At 53.2% G+C, this 19,947-nt stretch overlaps 1 protein-coding gene across 2 annotated transcripts in view; it reads left to right on the top strand.

The window, feature by feature from the left end:
- The window catches only part of PRKCB (protein kinase C beta), a 103,847-nt gene that overhangs the window by 35,411 nt on the left and 48,489 nt on the right, over window positions 1–19,947 (top strand). For both annotated transcript variants that reach the window (XM_017823246.1, XM_017823245.1), the window contains exons 3-4: window positions 8,760–8,842; window positions 18,558–18,669. In XM_017823246.1, the coding sequence (XP_017678735.1) occupies window positions 8,760–8,842; window positions 18,558–18,669 (195 nt within the window). The remainder of the gene's footprint in view (window positions 1–8,759; window positions 8,843–18,557; window positions 18,670–19,947) is intronic.

The following is a 19,947-nucleotide window of genomic DNA, read 5'->3' as shown; positions in this document are numbered from 1 at the left end:
GCACTGTCGGGGCTGTGTGTGGGCAGCACAACCCGGCGAGTTCCCCTGCCCTTGTGTGGGTCTGTGCAGCGGCACCTGGGACAGGGAACGGAGCAGAGGAGAAAGGTGTCCATGGGGAGACATTGGTGGCTTCATTCTCATGGCTTTCAGCTTCCCTGCTGGCCTTGGCTGTGTCCTGGGGGAGCTGGGTTTGGGGAGTGGGTGGGTGGTGCAGCTCAGTGTCTGTGTGCCCCGTGGTCACCCCCACACTGCAAACAGCCTCTCTGTGAGGGTTCTGCCAGGGGCTTTTGTTGGGCTCTCAGTAGCTTGTTTTGTGGTGGGACTCAGCTGTGGACCTGCATGGTCCAGGAACAGGCACATGGAGGGGTGAAAGAACAGTTCCTGTAGGGTGTCTTTGGATGCTGGGATGCTCTGCCTGCTCCCAAGCAGCTTTTTTGGCCCAAGCTGGGTGGAGGAATTCACCCTCTGCCACGTCCAGTGAACCCTGTGCCAGCAAGAGCCACAAAATCCAGGCCAGCTGGATTTTGTTTCCTGGAGCAGCCCCTCTGCCTGGACAGCTCTGTCCCTTGGAGCCTGGACCACCCTGTCCCTGGCATCCTGGACCACCCTCTGCCTGGACAGCCCTGTCCCTGGCAGCCTGGATGTGACTTTAGGTGTTCCTCAGGCACATGCAGTGGGAGAATGAAGTTCTCTCCCCATCCCAGCTCTGATGCTGTCATCGTCCCTGTCCCCACCCACTCCTCTTCCACTGCTGGAAATGATTGATGCTCCTCATCCTGCCTGGCTCCAGCACATTCATTGTCATGCAGAGGATGTTGTCAATTCATTATGGTATGTCATGGAAAAGCTGCAGGCAGTTCTGGGTGTTTTGTTCATGTGGGCTCAAGTCCTTCTGAAAGCATGTGGCTGGGCTCAAAATACTCAGCCCCTTTCAATGAAAAAGGAGGAATGTTCAAGATACACCTTTCAGGAGCAACCAGGAGAGCCTTCCTCCCTCTCCTCAGTGCAGCTGCTGGGGCTGGTTCAGGTGTTGGACACTGCAGGCACTGGATGCACCTGAGTTTTGCTGACAAGGTCTTACCCCGAGAAGCTGCAGGTGCCAGTTGTGCCCAGCTCTGACCCTGGATGCTGCTGGAGCTCAGCAGTGGATGGTGATGGGTCTGCAGGAGCCACCCAGAGCTCTCAACCTGTGGCAGCGTGAGGAGCCCCCCAGACCTTGGTACTGGAAGTTTTCCTCCCCATCCCAGGGTATCAATAACACAAATGTTTCTGAGGAGCCCTAAAACTTTTAGTTCACAGAGGGAAGGGGTAAAGCTGAGCTTTGGGCTCTTGCCCAGTTTTGGAGGCTGTGGCAATTCCTGCTGCTGGAACCAGAGCCTGGTGCTGCTGCCAAGAACCATCTCGGGCCCTGCCCGTGCTCTTGGGGCGGGGGGTCTTGGTGGGCTCCCAGAACTCCTGTCAGCATGGGTGGTTCCGGCACAGCCGGTGGATCTGCAGGAGCTGCTCCGTGTGTCGCGCCGGCCGGGAGCACACACGGGGCTAAATTATTCAGCCTGAAAGTGAATCTCTGTTACAGCTCAGTCCGGGAGAAATGCTGATGAAGTATTTAAATTCTGAGCCGATTTTCTCGGAGCCAGGACAGGCTCTCTAATGCAAAATTAATGTCTCTATGTCTCTGGAAATAGCTGCCAGCCCCGGGATGGACGCGCTGCCGGCCGGTGGCATTGCAGGATGAGGGGGACGGGGCTCTTCTGCAGCATCCTGGGTTTATTGTTTAAGAGCCAACATTGCCCCTCTTCCCCTCCCAAAGAGCAAACAGGCAGAAGAGTGAGAGGTCAGTTTTCTTGGAATTTTCCCTGTAGAGTCAATGGGACATGTGAGCAAAAAAGCCTGGAGCGGGGTTTTTGGGCAGATGAGGAGCCTAAATAAATTAGGGTATTTCAGTGTGCCCTTTTCCTAACAGGGATGTGCACAAAAGAGGATTCCAACTCTTCGGGCACATAGACCCTATTGCTGAGCTCCTGACCTGGAAAGACCTTGGGGGGCCAAGAGGAGCCTGAACATCCTCCTCTCCCTGCAAAAGGGGATATCCTTGTGTGATCCCTGATCCCACGTGTCTGTGTCCATGCTCCATTCCTCTCCAGAAGCCAGCCTGGGATGAGTAGTGGTGGGCAAAAGCCCTGCCTGTTATGTAGGATCTTAAGTGGTCCCAGCTCCGGCCACTGCTGCCGGAACCTCCCGGAGAGCAGAAGGGACAGTGAGAATTGCTTTTGTAATGGCTGGGAGATTGTACAGCTTTAAAAAGACACATCCTGCTGCTTTTGCTTCAGAAATATCAGGAAATGCAGTTTTCTCTGCCTGGCACTCGATGACAGCTCTCCCAGTGCTGGTTTGCCAGGCTGGGCCTCCTCAGGTCTGTGACAGAGGTTTCTGTGTCCCACTGCTGCAGGATTAACAGGTCTGGGGGACAATCACTCCCTGGGGTTGAAATCTTTGTAGCTGTCCAGGCAGTCAGAGCCTTCTAGAGCAACAGGCTCAGGAGACCTCTCGAAAGAGAAGCCTCATGTCTTGTGCTATCTGGTTTTTCCCCTTTTCCTTAAGGAAAACGGCTGTTTCCTTTTCTATAACAAGACCAAACTGGGTAGAAATGCCTTTTCACACTTCTTACCCCTGTATCTCACTTCATCACTTCACCTTTTACTTGAATCAGTGACTTCTCCCCTTCTTCCTGGTCCCCCATGCCCTCTGTCCTCTGCCTTAACCTTTCTGCTCATCCCAATGCCAGGATGCTGCTGTGCCTGGGCCGTGTCCCCAGTGGGGCAAATCAGAAAAATTCCAGTGTCTTCCAGGGCACAGAAGTTTCTCATCGTTCCTTGTGGTTGCTGGGCCGTGGTGGAGCAGGCACAGACCCAGGGAGGGTGGGCAGGGTCCTTTGTGTCACTCTCTTCATCCTCCAGCCAACAGGCAGTCGGTGCATCAGCCCAGATCCTGACATCTCCATCCCTGTTCCCAGTGCCATGTGAAAATCCCTGTGGATCATGGTTGTTTTTACTGTGTCTCTCTGGAGCTGACAGTGGGAAAACCACTGAAGTCTGAGGAGCTGAAGACGTTTGTTGTGCTCTAAGAACCCCAGAAAGCTTTTAACCAAAGCTGGGGATTAAATCCAAAGAGCACAAATTTTAGCTCAGCTTCTCTCTCTGTGTGCTCTAAGTGATTAAAAGCTGTAAAGTGCTGTCAGAAATTGAGGACTTCCCCTCCTGGAGCCCTTATTTCCCCTTATTTTATGATTACCACGCTTCACTGCCTCTGTTTGATGTCGTGAGTCTGATTTATTTTTTTTTAATGTGGAATGGAAAATCGTGGGCAGCTCTGGCTTTGGAGCGTTTCAGTCCCTCGTTGGGGCACAGCCCAGGGCAGTGCCTCTGACCCCAGGGGTTTGCCCACTGTAGGTGGATCAACACAAAGCTTCTTTTAAAAAAAAATCTTTTTTTCTGGTGTTTTTTGTTTTCTTCAGTTTTGCTAATCTGAATTCCAAGCTGTTTCCTGAGTCTGTTGTTAGTTGGGAAGTGGAGACGTTATCCAAATGAGAATATCCACAGGTTGGAAGGGAGCAGCTACACACTGAGATATGCTCGAAATAATCTTTGAGCTTCGTGATACTGGAACCATCTGCCAGAGCTCGGCTCCGTCAGCTCCCTGGGGAGGGTTGAACTCCTCCCTGGCTTTGATTTTTAGATGAATCTTACTTGAACCTTCTTCTGTCTCTGTTAACTCTCCATCTGTCTCCCTTTCTTGACATGCTGTATCTGAGACTGTTCCTGGTGCTTCCAGACCTCTCCCTGGCCCAACGAGGGGGACGAAGGCTTCCCTTCAGTGGGAATGTGTGTTCTGGGAAGGGATGAACTCGGGGGAGGCAGCAGAGGTGACTTCACTGAATTATTCATTTTGTGAAGGACTCAGGGAAAATTGATTATCCCCTTCTTCAGAACATCAGGAGAAGGAGTGCATGCAATGAAATTAGAGCACCAAATGGAGATCAAATGGAAGGCAGGGCTGCTCCGTGGGCTGCCAGGCAGGGTTCACTCCTGCAGGAGGCAGTTTCTCACAGTGGCTGGGCCCTGGGGAGGGCTGGATACCTTCCTGCAGCTCATGATGTTCTGTGTGGGAGAGGAGGCTGATCCCAGCTCGGGTGGCAGGCTGGGAGCAGGAGCAGGAGGGGATTTATCACCCCGGGCCAGCCCTGCTCCATGTGCCAGGGATGCTGTGGGTCTGTGCTGTCCCTCAGTTGTGGGCTGGTGCCAGGGCCCCCTGCAGAGAGCCGAGAGCTTCCACAGGGGCTGGAGGCAGCTTGGGGGCTCTCCTGGGTTTTTCTGGGCTGTGTGGAGATGTGGGGCTTTGGGTGGCCCAATGCCATGGCTTTTCTTCCAGTGTCTGTGAGCCTTTGCAGTCATTTAGGTTGGATACTGGGAAAAGGTTCTTCCCCCAGAGGGTGGTTGGGCACTGACCAGGCTCCCCAGGGCAGTGGGCAGAGCACCAAGGCTGCCAGAGCTCAGGGAGTGCTTGGACAGCTCTCAGGAACATGGGATTCCTGGGGAGTCCTGTGCCCATCCAGGGGTTAGACTCGATCCCTGTGGGTCCCTTCCAGCTCAGGATATTCTATGATCTGTTTTCTTTGCATAAGTAGATCTCTACAGCACAGCCATGGGATGGGCAAGGACAGCTTTCCCTCTCTTGTGTGTTTGTAGCATCTCAAATACCCGATCCAGAGCCAGGTCAAAGTAGGCTGGAGAAATAGTGCTCAAAATACCACAAAAGACCTGCTCTGAGCAGGACTGGCCACTGTGTCGAGGCCAGGTTGGACAGGGCTCTGAGCAAGCTGGGCTAGTGGAAGATGTCCCTGCCCATGGCAGAGAGTCGGAATGAGATGAGCTTTGAGGTCCTTTCCTACCCAGAGCATTCCAGGATTCTCTGATGCTGTGTGTCCTGGCAGTGGCAGCACAGGCAGGGGCTGCTGCTGTGCTGCTCTCCAGGACAGGCTCAGCAGTCTCAGGGGTCTGCAAATGATATGCTGACCTGAGCCTTTCCTGGGCTTTGATATTCCCAGGAATGCTTATGCTTGTGTTGGGCTGGCTCCCTGGGTAGCCTGATGCCAGTATAAGGAGCTTAAAGCTTTGATAAAGGGCTTTCCATGGGCAGAAGCAACTGGCCTGGGAAGGATTTTGTATTCTAAGAGCAAATCTTTGGGCATTGTTGTGTCTTTGGGCAAAGTGCCCGACTGTCTGAGGGGAGAAGGAGCCTGTGAGGTGAGAGGTGGCAGGGAAACACTTTGGAGTTTGTTTACATGTTGTGAAGAGGAGAAAGGGGAATGTTCTGCAGCAGGAAGGTGCCCGTGTGGGCTCTGGGCAGCAGCGACCGCACTGCCCGTGGGAGCAGCAGCTGCTCGGCTGCCTCTGGCTGCTGCAGGAACAGGCAGCATCCTTCCAAAACACGCAGGCAGCCAACTGCTCCCAGCCCCAACTGCTGCCAGATAGAGCTGTAATTCTGCAGCCTGTCCCCTTGTGTTCAGGGGAACGGGCTGCTCTGGCCATTGGCAGCCCGGAGCTGGTGGATGCTCTGCTGAGCTGCCCCGCTCGCCCTCACTGCCTTGGCAGGTCCCTTCCCCAGGGTGTCCCATCCCCAGGAAGTCCCTTCCTATGCTGGAGGTACAGCCAGACATTTGCTTTGCAGACTTCAAACTCCTGGAACACATTTTGATGAGGTTTTTCTGATTGGCAGGTTCTGGGATCAGTTTAGGAAATTGCTTTATGTTTTTCTGGAGGGTTTTTGAGCAGTGGTTTAAGCCAAGAAGCCTTTCAGCATGTATGTGTGTGTGTATATATTTTTTAAGCAAAACTGTGTTAGCATTTTCTAGCATTTTCTCTCTTTTCAACCTCCACAATAAGATTATTTCCTGGGGTTTGAAAATGCCCTGTTGCTATTGTGATTTCTTAGCCCTCAAACCCAACCTTCCAGAAGACCTTTCTTCCCAGGACTATGTCAGGATCCCAGGGAATGGATGTGTGTGATTTGGCCCTGATACTTTGGTGCAAATCTCTTCAGATGTGACACTCTGTGCTGGGGCTGGTATGAAAAACGTGTGTTCCAGCAAGTCTCATAAGGCTGTGGAGAGTTGCTGAGCCGGGGGTCTCTGCCTCTTGGATTCCATAGGGCTTGGATCCTGTCCCAGGACAGAGATGACTCCTGAGACCCCTGCAGTGGAGCTGGCTCTGAAGGATAATTTAGGACCAGGAAACACTTGCATTATGCAATAGGGAACGGGAAAGGTTAATCTTTCCTTCTTGTTGTATACAAATGACTTGGGATGTTTGTAGCTCACCAGTGGGATTTGATAACTTTATTATCCAAATAATAAGATTTACAAATTAACTGTCTAATTAGCAACCTGGGAAAGCTGCTGCTCGTGCTGGGGTTTCTAAACTGACAAAGACATGGGCTTAAACTGCTGAAGTGTGATGACAGCAGGAGGGTACAGCAGTGGAAAGATCTATCAGAACTCCTCACATCCGTTGGGTGGGATGCACGTCTGGGAGCTGAGACGGGTTTACTGACATGACACCCTGTACCTGACTCATTCTATTGGCCCTCTTTTTGTTTTTTTGCATGGATGGAGCATTCACCTAAGTGTGTGTGAAGTGTTCCAATGGATCTTTCCAAGGCTTGTGGAGCTTCCTTTGAAGCACTGGATGCAAGGCCCAGCCTGGTGCCCTCAGCAGAGGGCTCCAGTTTGTGCTGGATGCAGGGAAGTGTTCTGCTCCACTGTCCTCCAGTGGATTCTCTTTACAGTCTATATTATCCTTACAATCTCTATGAGAATCCTGGAATGGTTTGAGTTGGAAGGGACTTTGAAGACCATCCAGTTTCACCCCCTGCCATGGGCAGGGACACCTTTCACTAGCCCAGGTTACTCCAAGCCCCGTCCAACCTGGCCTTGGACACTTCCAGGGATGGTCTTTAAGGTCCCTTCCAACCTAAACCATTCCATGATAAATTCAGCCCAGTAGCAATCTGGTTTCTTTTGCTGAGCTGGAACTATCCCTGCTCTGCTGGGAGGCTCCTGCTGCAGCCCAGGCTCTGGCAGCAGAGCACCCTCCCGACGGCGCCTGAGCTCCGGCGTGTCACAGAGTTACTGAGTTTATACACACACTTCAGGAGAAAACCTTGCTAATATGGTTCTAATTCCTTCCTTCCTGCTTCCCAGATGCTTCTGTCTCCATATACAAATGACAGAGATGGTGAGCAACGCTTTCAAGAAAATGTTTGTTTGTTTGCCTCAGAAAAGCAAGTGAGAGGTCCTGCGAGGAGAGAGCTCTTGGCAGATGTTCTGCCTTTAAAACCTTCTGGGTTTGGTTTTTTCACAATGAAAAATGTGGAAAGGGAAAGGAATTTACAGCTGGATGTAGCAGAGCACAAAGAGGGAATTGTGAGGTTCATGGGCCACCTTTTCCTTGTTCCTTAGGAAATGTCCTGTAGTGCTGCAACTGTTCTTGTTCATGGCTCAGTTTGGTTCCTGAGCTCTGTCTCCAAACCTCTATGCCTGCTCCTCATCTTCCAAAGAGCCTTTTATTTAGTGTAACCATGACTCTTGGGAAAAGGATGTGGCAGATGAGACCCCTGAGGCAGAGCAGAGTGTGGTGCCCAGGCTTCCCCTCAGAATCAGTGCTTGTTCCCTTTGCTCCATTCCTGCCTGGGCTCCCTTTGGGCACAGTGGTGCCCCTGCGAGCTGGGGTCCCATCCCTAGGGATGGGGCACAGTGTGGATGTGGTGCAGAGTGTGGGTGCACCCAGGCAGGAGCTTGCACTCAGGAGGATGTGACGTGGGGTGTGAGGTGGTGCCTGTTCACCAGACCTGGCACATCCCAGCTCCTCAAAGCAGTGCTGCCACCTCCAGCTGCAGGGTGAGGTGGGCTGAGACCCTCGAAAAAGATCTGGGCCATCAGCTGAAGTTCCCTGCAGTGCCAAACGGCTCTTCAAGGTCTGTTACTGAAGGTGATGTGCTTATTTGTCACTTAGGGAAAACATTAGCTTTGAAGTACGGTGCTTTGACTGCAAAAACTACAGAATAGTGCTGGCAGCTTTGCCTTGGCATGTGCTGGAAGGGTTTGGTAGTTTAGGGGATGGGGACTTAGCTCTGGATACTTCTGCTTGGAAGTCTGGGCAGTGGCGTGTCGGGATTGATTTCCCTCTGCTGTTCCCAGAAGGGCGACTGTCGTCGACGTGCGTGAGGGGAAGAAGACTTGCGTGTCTTCTGGTCTGGCAAACGGAGGCTGGGGAGATGCTGAAGAAAAGCAGAGCTGTGGGAGGAAAATTGCCCACCTGTTCCCTCAGTACAATCTTCCATTTTTGGACACATGCACTTTTCAGCTCAGATACCCGCGAACGCCAGATTCTCCCTCTTTTTATTCCCGGCGGTGACCTCAGTGTGTGCCACGAGTGACAATGAGCTCAGAGGAACAGAAGGGTTCCCAGCCCTCCTCTGACATTTGCTCAACACTTTGTTCTACTGACTTTTACTAATAGCCTGGTCTGGTCAGTGATGTTCAGTAAGGGTTGAAACTCTGCCGCAGCTTAAAAAACCTGCTCAGGCTGTGGGGCCTCTGCTCATGAATCAGATATAGCTGCATTTTATTCCGTTAACTCTCTGTTCTCCTGGTGCTGATCCTGTAACATGCTCCTCACCCCGTCCCTGTCTTCTCTTTCCAGTTTGCTGCTTCGTCGTGCACAAGCGGTGCCATGAGTTCGTCACCTTCTCCTGTCCTGGCGCTGACAAAGGCCCTGCCTCTGATGTAAGTACAGCTCTGATGCCCCGGGTGTGGGCACAGCATGGTGCTCAGGGGCTCACTGTGGTTCACAGCTCTTTGGAGAAGACGTTCCTCCTTGCTTGAGGGCACTTCTGTGCCATTATTTCACAGGCATCTCTGATTCATGGAGTAGTTTAGGTTGGAGCCTCTAAGATCGAGTCCAACTGTTCCCTCAGCAGTGCCAAGGCCACCACTAACCCATGTCCCCAAATGCCACATCAACACAGCTTTTAAATCCCTCCAGGGACAGTGATTCCTTAGTTATGGGGACTCTCATGTTTCTGGGACTTAAAACACTTAAGCCACCCAATAACTTGCTCTCAGCAGAGCAGGGAGGATGTGTGGGGATGCAGAGAGTTCCCTTTGGGGCTGACCCCACAGGCTTGCCCCAGTGTCTTTCATCTCTTGCATCAGAAAACCACCCAAATGCCTGCCATCTAAGTCCCCATCCTTATTTTCACAAGGATTTTCTTTAGTGGATCTTTTGGGGTGAGTGGGAGCCGGGGCAGCAGAGCTGGGCTCTGCCAGCACCATTCAGGTCCGTCTGGCAGGTTTTGTGCTTTACCGTGGAAACTGGCTAATTTGGGGAACTGCTGGGAGAAAAGAGCTCGAATTGGGGAAACGACAGAGCACCACAACTCTCACCCTTAAAAATAGAAGTGGTGGGAGCAGGAGGTGTAACAGGCTGCGGAAGGTGGAGGCTAAACACATGTTGTCGGTCGCCCTCCCAAATCGAGGCTTTGTGCCATGGTGGGCAGAGATGGGGGCCTGCAGGGGTGAGGCTCCCGGGGCCATCAGCAGTGGGTGGGCTTGTCCTGGGCCCGGGTGAGGTCGAACCCTCTGCCTGAGCCGTGGCAGCCCCTGGAGCAGCTGCGGCACCCACGGCCCTTCCTGCGCCGGGACAGCACACCAGGAGGTGACAGTGGCACTGCTGGCACCCACAGGACAAAAGACCCTGAGGGCTTTGCTGTGCTGGGGACAAGGAGGGACTACCAATGGAGGTGTGGGCAGGAGCTGCTGCCTGCTTGGAGTGAGGCCAAGGGCGAGGCTTGGCTGGAACACAAGCCCTGCTCTTCCATCCCTGAGTGCCCGGGCACAGCCAGGGTCCATACAGGGGGGCACTGGGGTGAGTGTGTGTGTGCATACCCAGTGTGCCTGCACGGTGTTTGTCCCAGAGCCCTGGCCCAGAGCAGGTCACTCGAGGGGATGGAGCTGCAGGAGAGGGAAGTGATGGCCTTAGACCACTCAACTTCCCGCCTCTGCTTTTTTTCTGGGAAGTTTTGCTCCCTGCCTCTGCTGCTGCCCCTCTGCAGTGGGTGCCCGCTGAAATAGGGCAAGGACAGCTGGAGAAGGCACGGAGAAATGAGGGGAGAGTGGTGGAGGGGGATCCCTTCCCTGAGGGTTGAGCGTGGCCACCCAGGCAGCACAGGGGTCTGTGTCCTCTGGGCAGTGCCAGTGTTGGGCTGTGGGTGCCACTGGTGTGTGCTGGGCTCCCTCCAGGGAGCTCTCAGTGCTGGAGGTTTACAGACCCTTGCTGTGACATGATGTGACACTGTGAAGTTCCCTCTGGCCATGTGGCTGCAGCTCTGACACTCACACTTTCTCTCTGTTCCCTGTCATGTAAAACACACCAAGGCAGCAGCAGCAAGACCCGCAGGTCCATCTCACACCCTGCCAACCTGCCTGGGGCTGTGGGGGGGTGACACCTCTGCAAAATATCTGCTCTGGTCGGTGCTTAGATATTGGTGCGTGCTGAGATGGAATCTTGCTGCTCAGGCTGCTTTAGGTGCAGTGTGATGGAGAAGGAGCTGGAGCCTGAGCAGAGCCCTGGCTCCCACCCCAGCTGTGGGCACCCAGGGGGTGACAGCAGTGGGTGAGGGGGGCACCAGCCCCGCAGCTGTGAGGGGCCCTGGGAGCAGCTGGGTGGGTGCCCAGGGCACTCTGGTGCCAAGAGAGATGGAAAGGCTGAAAGCACTTAGCCCTGCTGAAGGAAGATGAGGTTTGGCAGTGGAGAGCAGGGCTGGGATCCAGCTGCCACCTCTGGAGCAGCGCTGGCAGCTGGCACTGCCTGGCACTGCCTGGGCAGCTGGAGAGCAGTGTGAGCCCACAGGATGGGCAGCGTGAGCCCACAGGACAGGCAGTGTGAGCCCACAGGATGGGCAGTGTGAGCCCACGGGACGGGCAGTGTGAGCCCACGGGATGGGCAGTGTGAGCCCACGGGATGGGCAGTGTGAGCCCACGGGATGGGCAGTGTGAGCCCACAGGACAGGCAGTGTGAGCCCACAGGACAGGCAGTGTGAGCCCACAGGACGGGCAGTGTGAGCCCACAGGACAGGCAGCAGGACGGGGGACACTCCTCCTGTCCCTGTGGAGCTGCGGCTGATGGGGGACACGATGCTTTGCTGTCCCTCCCCAGCAGCCCTGCCCAGGCTGAGCACACAAGGAGCAGGAGGAGCCCTGGGGCAGCTGGTCCCAGCTGGTCTCTCCAGCAGCTCTGGATGACTGTGGGCAACCTCTGCCTGGGAAGGGAAAGGTCTAATTTAAATCCAAGTTGTCACATTTTAAGAGGCCACACAATACCAGGGCAGGTGTAAAGGCCCTTGGTCACGTTCCCTGTTGCTTGCTGTTATTCCTGGATGAGCATTGGCACCATGGCACAGCCCTTAGACAGGTAACAGCTGCCCAGTGCTGTTAGTGAATCTCTTATTACATCATTTCTGAAAATGAAGAGGGATGCAGGTGCTTGGGACTAAAGCAGGGAGAAAATGGTGCTTTCATAGCTTTTTTTTTTTTTTTGCTATTTTAGCAAAGCCCCCCAGAACCCCTCTGGTCTGTGCCCTTGCCCCTCTGTCACTGGGGGATGAATGCAGGACAAAATTCCTTCCTCCTGCACAGTCAGTCATGCTCGTACAGCAATATCGTTATATTTATAATATATAATATTTATAATTACATAATCATATAATCCTTAAGGAGCTTTGAATCAGGAGAGGGAGAACTACAGCACACAGCAATGCCCTGTCAGCTTTAGAATGAGCCAGGGACTGGGGCTTTGCTTTGAACTGATGGAAAGCTGGACTTTCCCCGTGCCCTGTGGTTGCTGATAACTGTGGTGTGAATCCAGAGACACCTGTGCTGGTGTCAGATCTGGTGCCATCAGGCCGTGCTGGTTACAGTGATGTGTTTTTTCAGTTGATGCCTCAAGCTCGTAACTTTTCCCCAGATGTGAATCTCCAAAGAATCCAGCAGAAATAAGGAGCTTAATTTATTGCATGTGTTAAACCTGGCAGTGGGTTCATCCTCACGGTGGGCCCCGTGGTTGTGCTGAGCTGGAGAGGGAAGGGAGCCGTGCAGTGAACTGGCATCCAGGGCTCAGCAGTGCAGGGCTGCTGGGGCTCCTGGTGCCAGCTGCCTGCTGGTTTGCAGCCCAGAGTTGCTCTTTCCTCTGGCCTGGTCCTGGAGCCCAGGGAAAAAAATATGTTAAAAAAATATCTTCTAACTTTGCTCCTTGATCTCTGTGTCTTTATAGTTACTGGAGAATCAAGGAGAAAACCTTTTGTCCCTGTACAGTGCTTATCCTCTATCTGAACATTTAAACACCTTTGTAATTCTAATTACTGAAATAAAACTCCTCAGTCTGAAGTTCAGGATGTGCTGAAGTGCTGTGGGGGATGCAGGCTGGTGCATGCAGAGATGACCTGGGGTGAGCTGGTGTTTCACACTTGGGGAGCAGAGCAGAATCCCTGGAGACCACTGAAATGTCAGAGTTTGTTGACTGGACAGGCTTTGGGGTGTTTCTTTTTGATCTGGTTGCGTTTGAACCTCCTTGAAGAGAGCGGGAGCGTGGTTGTGTGTTTAACCTTGCCAAGCCTGCTGAGTAGGAGCCTTGCATCTAGGAGAGAGGACTAATTACACATGATAGGGCCTCTAAGTAGAAAAAAGATGTAAGATTAATTGCCTCTTGCAGCAGAGAATGAGGCTGTAGCTGCAGATGTTGGTGCTGCAGACATCAGGCTGCATTCATGCTACACTGGCCAGGGCAGGACTTCTATTCCATGTGCTGCCATGACTTCTGTTCCATGTGAAGGTGCTGCCAGGCTGTGGTCTCTCCCCAGCATTCCCCAAGTGAGAACTGGTGAGGTGCTTCAGAGGGGCTGGCAGCCCAAAGCCCTGCCTCCCCTGTCCAGTTCTGCTGTTCCTCATTCCCAGCTCTGGCACTCCTGTGTCTCCTCTTGGCAGGAGGCAGAGCTGCCATGACCACTCTGACCCACAGCGAGGTCTCCAGGAGCTGAAGTCAGGCATGTGTAATGTATTCCAGTTGGCAAACCTAATTATAGCCAGAGCTATTAGTAGAATGCATAATTATTTAAATTGTAGACAAAATAATCATTAAAATGACCTTCTTTGCATGATCCTGTTAAAGGTCATCTAATCAGGATGCATTAATGAATATCAGAGTTGCTCTCGGAAGGTAACAGGCCAGTGTAGCTACATTTCAGTTTTGCTTGTAGTTTGTCCCCTTTTGCAGCGTGAGGAGAGGATTTCAGGGGAATTTCTTCATGGAAAGCATTCCATGATGTGCCCATCGAGTCAGGACCTTCCTGGTGACTCCAAGCACCCTCTTGCCCATGCACTGCCTCAGAGCACAGGATCTGATCCCTCCTCACATCTCACATTCCTCTGGGCTTCACTGTCCGGTGCTCTGGCAAATCTTCACAACCTTCCTGCAACTTTCTGCTTGCTTTTGTGCTGCTAATTAACTTCTCCAGCTCTCGTGCTGTGCCATCTGCCCCTCGAGGGCGGGCACCTGCTCGCTGCTCCAGCAGCCAGTGACAGTTCCCATGGGATGAAGATGTATCTGCCTTGCTCCCTCCCAGCACCTTCTGGTGCTTCCCTGGCTCTGCCACAGCCCGACTCTCTCTCCTGCCAGCCTGCACATGGCTTCAGCCCTGGCATTGGAAAGCTCTTCTCGTGTTGTCTCGGCGTGTTTGTGTCTGGTTACTTCAGGTGGGACACAGCTACTGGTTAAAGGAGAGGTTAGAGCAGATGGCTGGGTCTGTGCCCTCCCTGTGGCTCCAGAGTACCAGGGCTGGGTCTGAGGTGGGTTTGTGCCCTCATCAGGAGGGTGATGAGGTGGGTGGTGCAGCCTGTGCTCAAGGTGGCACCAGCTGGGGATCCTGCAGGCAGGAGGTGTTTCAGGGATCTCTTTGCTGTTCCAGCACCCAGAGACTGCAGGGAAGCTGCTGTGGGAGCCCCACTCTCATGGAGGTGTAATAAAATGACTCTCGAGGCATGTGCAAGATACCAGACATGTCTAAAGGATGTCGAGATGCAAGTGCTGCTCTGGGAGAGAAGCTGAGTTTGGCTTTTTTTTTTTTTTTTGCTGCTTGGCAAGAGAAAGCGTTTTATTCAGTGTTGTCAGCAGCAAGAGGAGAACAACTGTCGTCCATATCCCACTGCAGTTGTCTGACGAGAGGATGAGATCTTTTGTCAATAAAAATGTATTTACTTGCTGGAAGCTGTCAGGGGCAGGTTCTGTTTGACATGGAAGCAGCCCCCACCGTGGTGCCTGTGCCCACAGCCGTGTCCGTGCTGCTCTGCTGGCTCTTCCCCAGGAGCTGCCTCCATCCTGCTGCCAGGATCCTGCTGCCTGCACAGCCGTGCCCCCAGGCCCTGTGCTCTGTGAGCTTCTCTGTGGCTGGAATGCTGTAAAATACAGAAAAATAGTTCTGGTGTCACTTACTGGCGCAGCAGCGTCCAACTGCCCTGAGCTGTGGCACACTGAGGCAGCTTCCGAGGAGATATGGTGGTAGAAAAGGTGCTCCAGAATCCTGGAATCACAGACTGGTTTGGGTTGGAAGGGACCATCTAGTTTCATCCCTCTGCCATGGGCGAGGACACCTGACGGAGCCCCGAATCTTTGCTGTCTTACCTTGAATAGGACCTGTGTTTTCCTCCTGCCTGTAACCTCCTTTCCATGGAGTCTCTGGTTTATTGTGGCTCTTCTCATTGAAACAAAGACCCAGCACTCTTGTGCCCTTGTTCCTGAACTTCCTTGCTTGGTTTTTTGCTGGGACTTGAGCTGTTTCTCACCAAAGGTGTTTTTCCAGCCCTGTGCAGGCAGGTGGGGGGATGCAGGAGGTGCATCCCCAGGGCAGCAGCTCCCAGACAGGATGGGCCAGTGCTGCTGGAGCCTGGGCTCCCTGTCTCTGGTGGGTGCCATTGTCTCTGTTACATCTTCCCCTACCCTGTCTTGGCATCCCAAAGAACAGCTGGCACAGTGGCAGGATGCCACCTGGAGCCATCACATTCACATCCCTGACCTCTCGTAATCCAGTCTTTCCCTGGAAGGGATGACAGGCCACCTTTGCCTGCTGTGATTTGTTCCCTGCATGCCGGGGGGATTTTCCACATGGGAGTCATGGGAACCAAGTGTGAGGTTTTGGGTTTATGTCCCCTGCCCAGGCTTATTGAGCGCATGCAGTAAGCTCTGGCTGTGTTGTATTTGCTAGTATGCTGCTTAAATTGCTATGAAATTCACTTTTAAATGGTCTCTTCATGGGAACTGTGTTAATTCTTCTTTGGGAGAGATAATTTAGAGCTTTCTCTGCAATGAGACGGGGAAAGCAGCCGCCTGTGATCTTGTTGCAAAGCTGTGTTCTGTCAAATCCAGCAAATGTCAGTACAGAGGATTCAAACAAGCCATCAGTGTGGGCCTGGCTGCCCCTTCCCAGGGCTCCACTGAAGGAGAAGTGGAGGCCTGGGGGGTTATTTCATAGAATCACAGACGGCTTTGGGTTGGATGAGACCCTAAAGGTCATTCAGTTCCACTGCCCTGCCAGGGTCAGGGACACCTTCCACTAGCCCAGGTTGCCCCAAACCTCGTCCAACCTGGCCAGGGATGGGTTCTGCCACCTCTGCAGGGTCGATGCCTGCAGGGCACCAGGTCAAAGCCAGCAGCATCTCCTCTCCTTCCCTGGCTCCTGTCCTGGCTCCCTGCCCCGGGCTCACACCCCTCTGAGGCAGCACTGGCTGGGAAGGGCAGAGTCTTGCTGTGCACTGATATTCTCCAAATGGCATTTTCCAGCTCTGCTCCAAAGAAAGCTGTTCCTGCCCTGTTCTTCAGGCCGGCTCTGTGCTGCTGGGGGAGGAGAAGTGCTTTTTCTTTTCTTGGCCAACTTCTTTTTAACCATTCTTGTTTTAAGTCTCAGCATCTGCATGCGCAGTGTTCTCGTCATCCTTGTCTCGGTGGTACAAAAATAGTCTCTTTGTACAGCCTTGGTCAAAAATGATATCCAGAATTGCCAGTTTCTGGCACTTTCTAAGGCACTGGTCAAGGTGACACGGGCCCCACACATCCCAGCAGCCAGAAAACAGCTCTGCCTCCCTGTTCCTGGCTGCTCCATCACCCTCACACCCCTTGGGCTCTGCCCCTCTGCGTGTGGGTCTCTCCAGAACAGCCCCTTGGGCATGTGGGAGCAGGAGGTGAAGCCTGAAGTGTTCCCATGAGGGATTTAGCCCCTCCCATAGGGCTGTGGTGGTGGGTTTGGGGAGCTCAGTATGCTTCAACACACACTTTGCTTTTCCAGCTCTGCCTTCTTTAACTCCGGGTTCCAGTGGGAATTTCACATCCTTCGCATGAAGTGGGAATTGTCTCCTTTTGCATAAAGCTTGTGTTTTTTATGAATGACTAAAGCTTTCATTTGCCTAAACAGGAATATGTGTTTCTAGAAGGGAACACAGAAGCTGGAGCGCCTGGGGGCGATTCCTCCCCGTGTCACACGCTGGCAGGGGCTCCTGCTCGCCCTGCCCCGTGTCCCCCTCGCCCTGTCCTGCTGCCACAGAGGGTCAGCAGTGGTGGCTGATGCCCAGGGGGCTCTGCAGGACCGGTCAGCCAGAGACCCCCTTTCTCCTGGGACAGTGGCAAGGGAATCATAGGATCCCAGCATGGTTTGGGTTGGAAGAAACCTTACAGACCATCCTGTAGGGTCGAGCCCAGGCTGCCTGCCCCAAGCTTTTTGGGGGAACTCCCTACCCACCTCCTGTTCTAGCCTAAAATCCAGGTTTAAGTTTTCTCTGCTCTCTTATGTTTCTGAGGAATGCAAAAGGCTTTGAAACCTATAGTGTCACTTAAAGAACTGTCTCTTTGGGATGTCCAAAAGGCAGGTTGATCATGACCCTTCTTCCCCTTGGCTTTCCTGTGCCACAGCTGGCACAGGAGCGAGTTGCCAGGCAGAGCTACACTGGGCTCTGTGTCTAGAAGAGGTTTGCTTGGAGTACAAGTTGAGTTATTTCCAGTTTCAGTACAAATTTGCTGAAGCCTGTACCTGATTCCTGGCACTTCACAGATCGAGTTAGAGGAAGCTCCGTTAGTTTTGCTCCTGGCTGGTGTCGTGGGGTTATCTGTGGTGCTGAGTAACAAAGCAGGATGTTGGTGATTAATGCAGCTGGAAGCTTCAATGCAACAGTGCTGGGAAATTAATTTCAGGGGGAAGGAGTGTATTGGCAGTGATGTTATAGCTCGCTTCTGATTCCACTCTTTATTTATTTACTCTGCTCTCAGTGCCCTGAAAAGGTGTCTTTGCTAATGCCTGGGCAGCTTTCCAGGCCATTAAAAAGCTGCTCAGCTCAAATGACAGAGCGGGAGCTGTGCCTTATCCCTAACCCTTAAACAATTAACCTGAGATGAAATCAAGCTGCTCCATGCTGGAATCTTCCCCCTGGCCTGTGTGTGCTGCTCCCAGAGGTGTGGAGCCCCAGAGCCCTCCTCTGCACAGCCCAGCTGCTCCAGGCTCTCCTGGCCTTCCAGAATTGTCTTTTCATGCAAGGAAGATACCAAGAGATACCAAATCCTTGCTATGCCTCAGTGCTTCATCCTATCTCCTGGCTGAGAAGTTGTTTCTTCTGGAGGTTATTTGACTGGCACAGGTTGCCCAGAGAAGCTGTGGCTGCCCCTGGATCCCTGGAAGTGTCCGAGGCCAGGCTGGACAGGGCTTGGAGCAACCTGGGCTAGGGGAAGGTGTCCCTGCCCATGGCAGGGGATGGAATGAGATGATCTTCAATGTCCTTCCAGGATTCTATGATTTGAGTTCGTTTGGCTTTAACTCCTGCTACCTTTGCTGGAGTCCCAGCAGCCCTGTTTGCCTGGTGCCTGCACAAGGAATAAAGGGATAAACTGGGCTCTTCTGGGTCTGCACACTCTGCTGCAGAAAAATCTTCCCTTGCTTTTAAGAAAGCTCAAAATATTAAAGTATCCCCCAAGCAACTTGAATCCATGGGATCATGCTGGGGAGGGCTGGCACTGGAGCACAGAGATGTTTCCTGGGCAGGCTTAATATAAATGGAATCATGGATGGTTTGTCCTGCTCTGCATGGAAGTTGGGCAGTGTCCAGCCCTTCTGTTGGTTTGTACCTACCAATTTCACCTGGTGTTTTCCATGCTAAGACCGAGTTATTGAAAAAGAATAAATCCCCAGACAAGCCAATGCATTGCTTTTTCATTGTTATGGCAACATATGTAAAGAGGAATAAAGCTGGATCCTGGTGATTACTGGAAAAGGTCCCCACCAGTCGGGGGCAGTTGACTGAAGTCCATTAGCAGCACCTCCAGAGCCAGCTGGCACATGGAGTGGGCAGAGCGGGGGTGCCTTGCCAATATTTGATGCAAGTTTATAATCTTTATCCTTTGTTTTCCTCCCAGGATCCCCGGAGCAAGCACAAATTCAAAATCCACACGTACTCCAGCCCCACCTTCTGCGACCACTGCGGGTCGTTGCTGTACGGGCTCATCCACCAGGGCATGAAATGTGACAGTAAGTGATGGCACCAGGGGCTCTGGCTGCAGCACTGGGGGGCTGTGGCACCCCGTGGGAGGCTGTGGCACCCCACGGTCCTGGGCAGGGGCTCCTGACCCACCTGAGTTATAGCCAAGAGCCCGTTCCCTTTGGCCGTGGTGCAGAGCATACTGTGGGGCTGCTGGGGGCACGAGGGGCATGAGTGGGCATCTTCTCACCTGGCGTGGGGCATCCCTGCTGTGGCTGCAGGGAGAGGGAAGGTGTTGGGCTGGGGGGGGCAGCCTGCCTGCATCCCACTGCAGCAGCATCCCCCCCGTACATCCCCTCGGGAAGCACCCCCCGCAGCATCCTTGCAGCATTCCCGCTCCCCACATCCTGCCCTGCGTTCCCCCTGCAGCGTCCTTGTAGGATCTCCCTGCACATCCCCTCGGCTCCCGCTGGCTCCGAGTGACACCGTGTGGCCGTGCCATGCGCTGCCGCTCCCGGCGCTCGGCGCTGCCAGTGGAGAGGAGAAAACGGGGGAATGGAAACAGAGGGAGAGGATGGAATCAGTAATTTTCCAAGTTACTCCTGTGCATTCCATTTAAAGGGACTGGGACATGCAGTGTGTGCTGGCAGCAGGAGCAGCAAACTCGGCTGGTCCTTGCTCAGGAATAGAGAGGCTTGGCCGTTGTGGGAGCAGGATATCCCTTACCAAGGGGAAATGGATTGCTTTGAAATATAAATATTTATATCTGCCTATGTTACATATATCAAATTTTATGCCTGTGTATCTGTATACAGATACACAGGTAATTTTTAATGCCCCTTCTTGGGCTCCTGGTGAATTGTACCCTGGGTGTGATGGAAGAAAAGTTTAATGAGTCAGCAAAACTCAAGTGATCAGAGAACAGGCTCAAAGCCCTGGGGTCTCTTAGGCAGGACCCAGAGCTGCTGCCATGGCTTCCCGTGTCCAGGCAGGGCTCTGCGAAGTCTCTGGCTGTGTTTGAAGATCCCTTTGCTGCATATTTATCCCAGAATCCCTCACAACATCCTGTTGGGAGGAGGACGGGTGCTCCCCGTCCCTCCGAGCGCCCCGTGGGCCGTGGCAGCAGCGGCGGGTGCTGAGTGTGCCCTCTGTCCCCAGCCTGCATGATGAACGTGTGTCCCCTCTGTCCCCAGCCTGCATGATGAACGTGTGTGCCCTCTGTCCCCAGCCTGCATGATGAACGTGTGTCCCCTCTGTCCCCAGCCTGCATGATGAACGTGTGTGCCCTCTGTCCCCAGCCTGCATGATGAACGTGTGTCCCCTCTGTC

The sequence above is a fragment of the Lepidothrix coronata genome, unplaced genomic scaffold, assembly GCF_001604755.1.
Source record: "Lepidothrix coronata isolate B3197 unplaced genomic scaffold, Lepidothrix_coronata-1.0 Scaffold101, whole genome shotgun sequence".
Classification (NCBI taxonomy): Eukaryota; Metazoa; Chordata; class Aves; order Passeriformes; family Pipridae; genus Lepidothrix; species Lepidothrix coronata.
The sequence above is the reverse complement of the archived record's forward strand: the minus strand, read 5'-3'. Positions and strand labels throughout refer to the sequence as shown.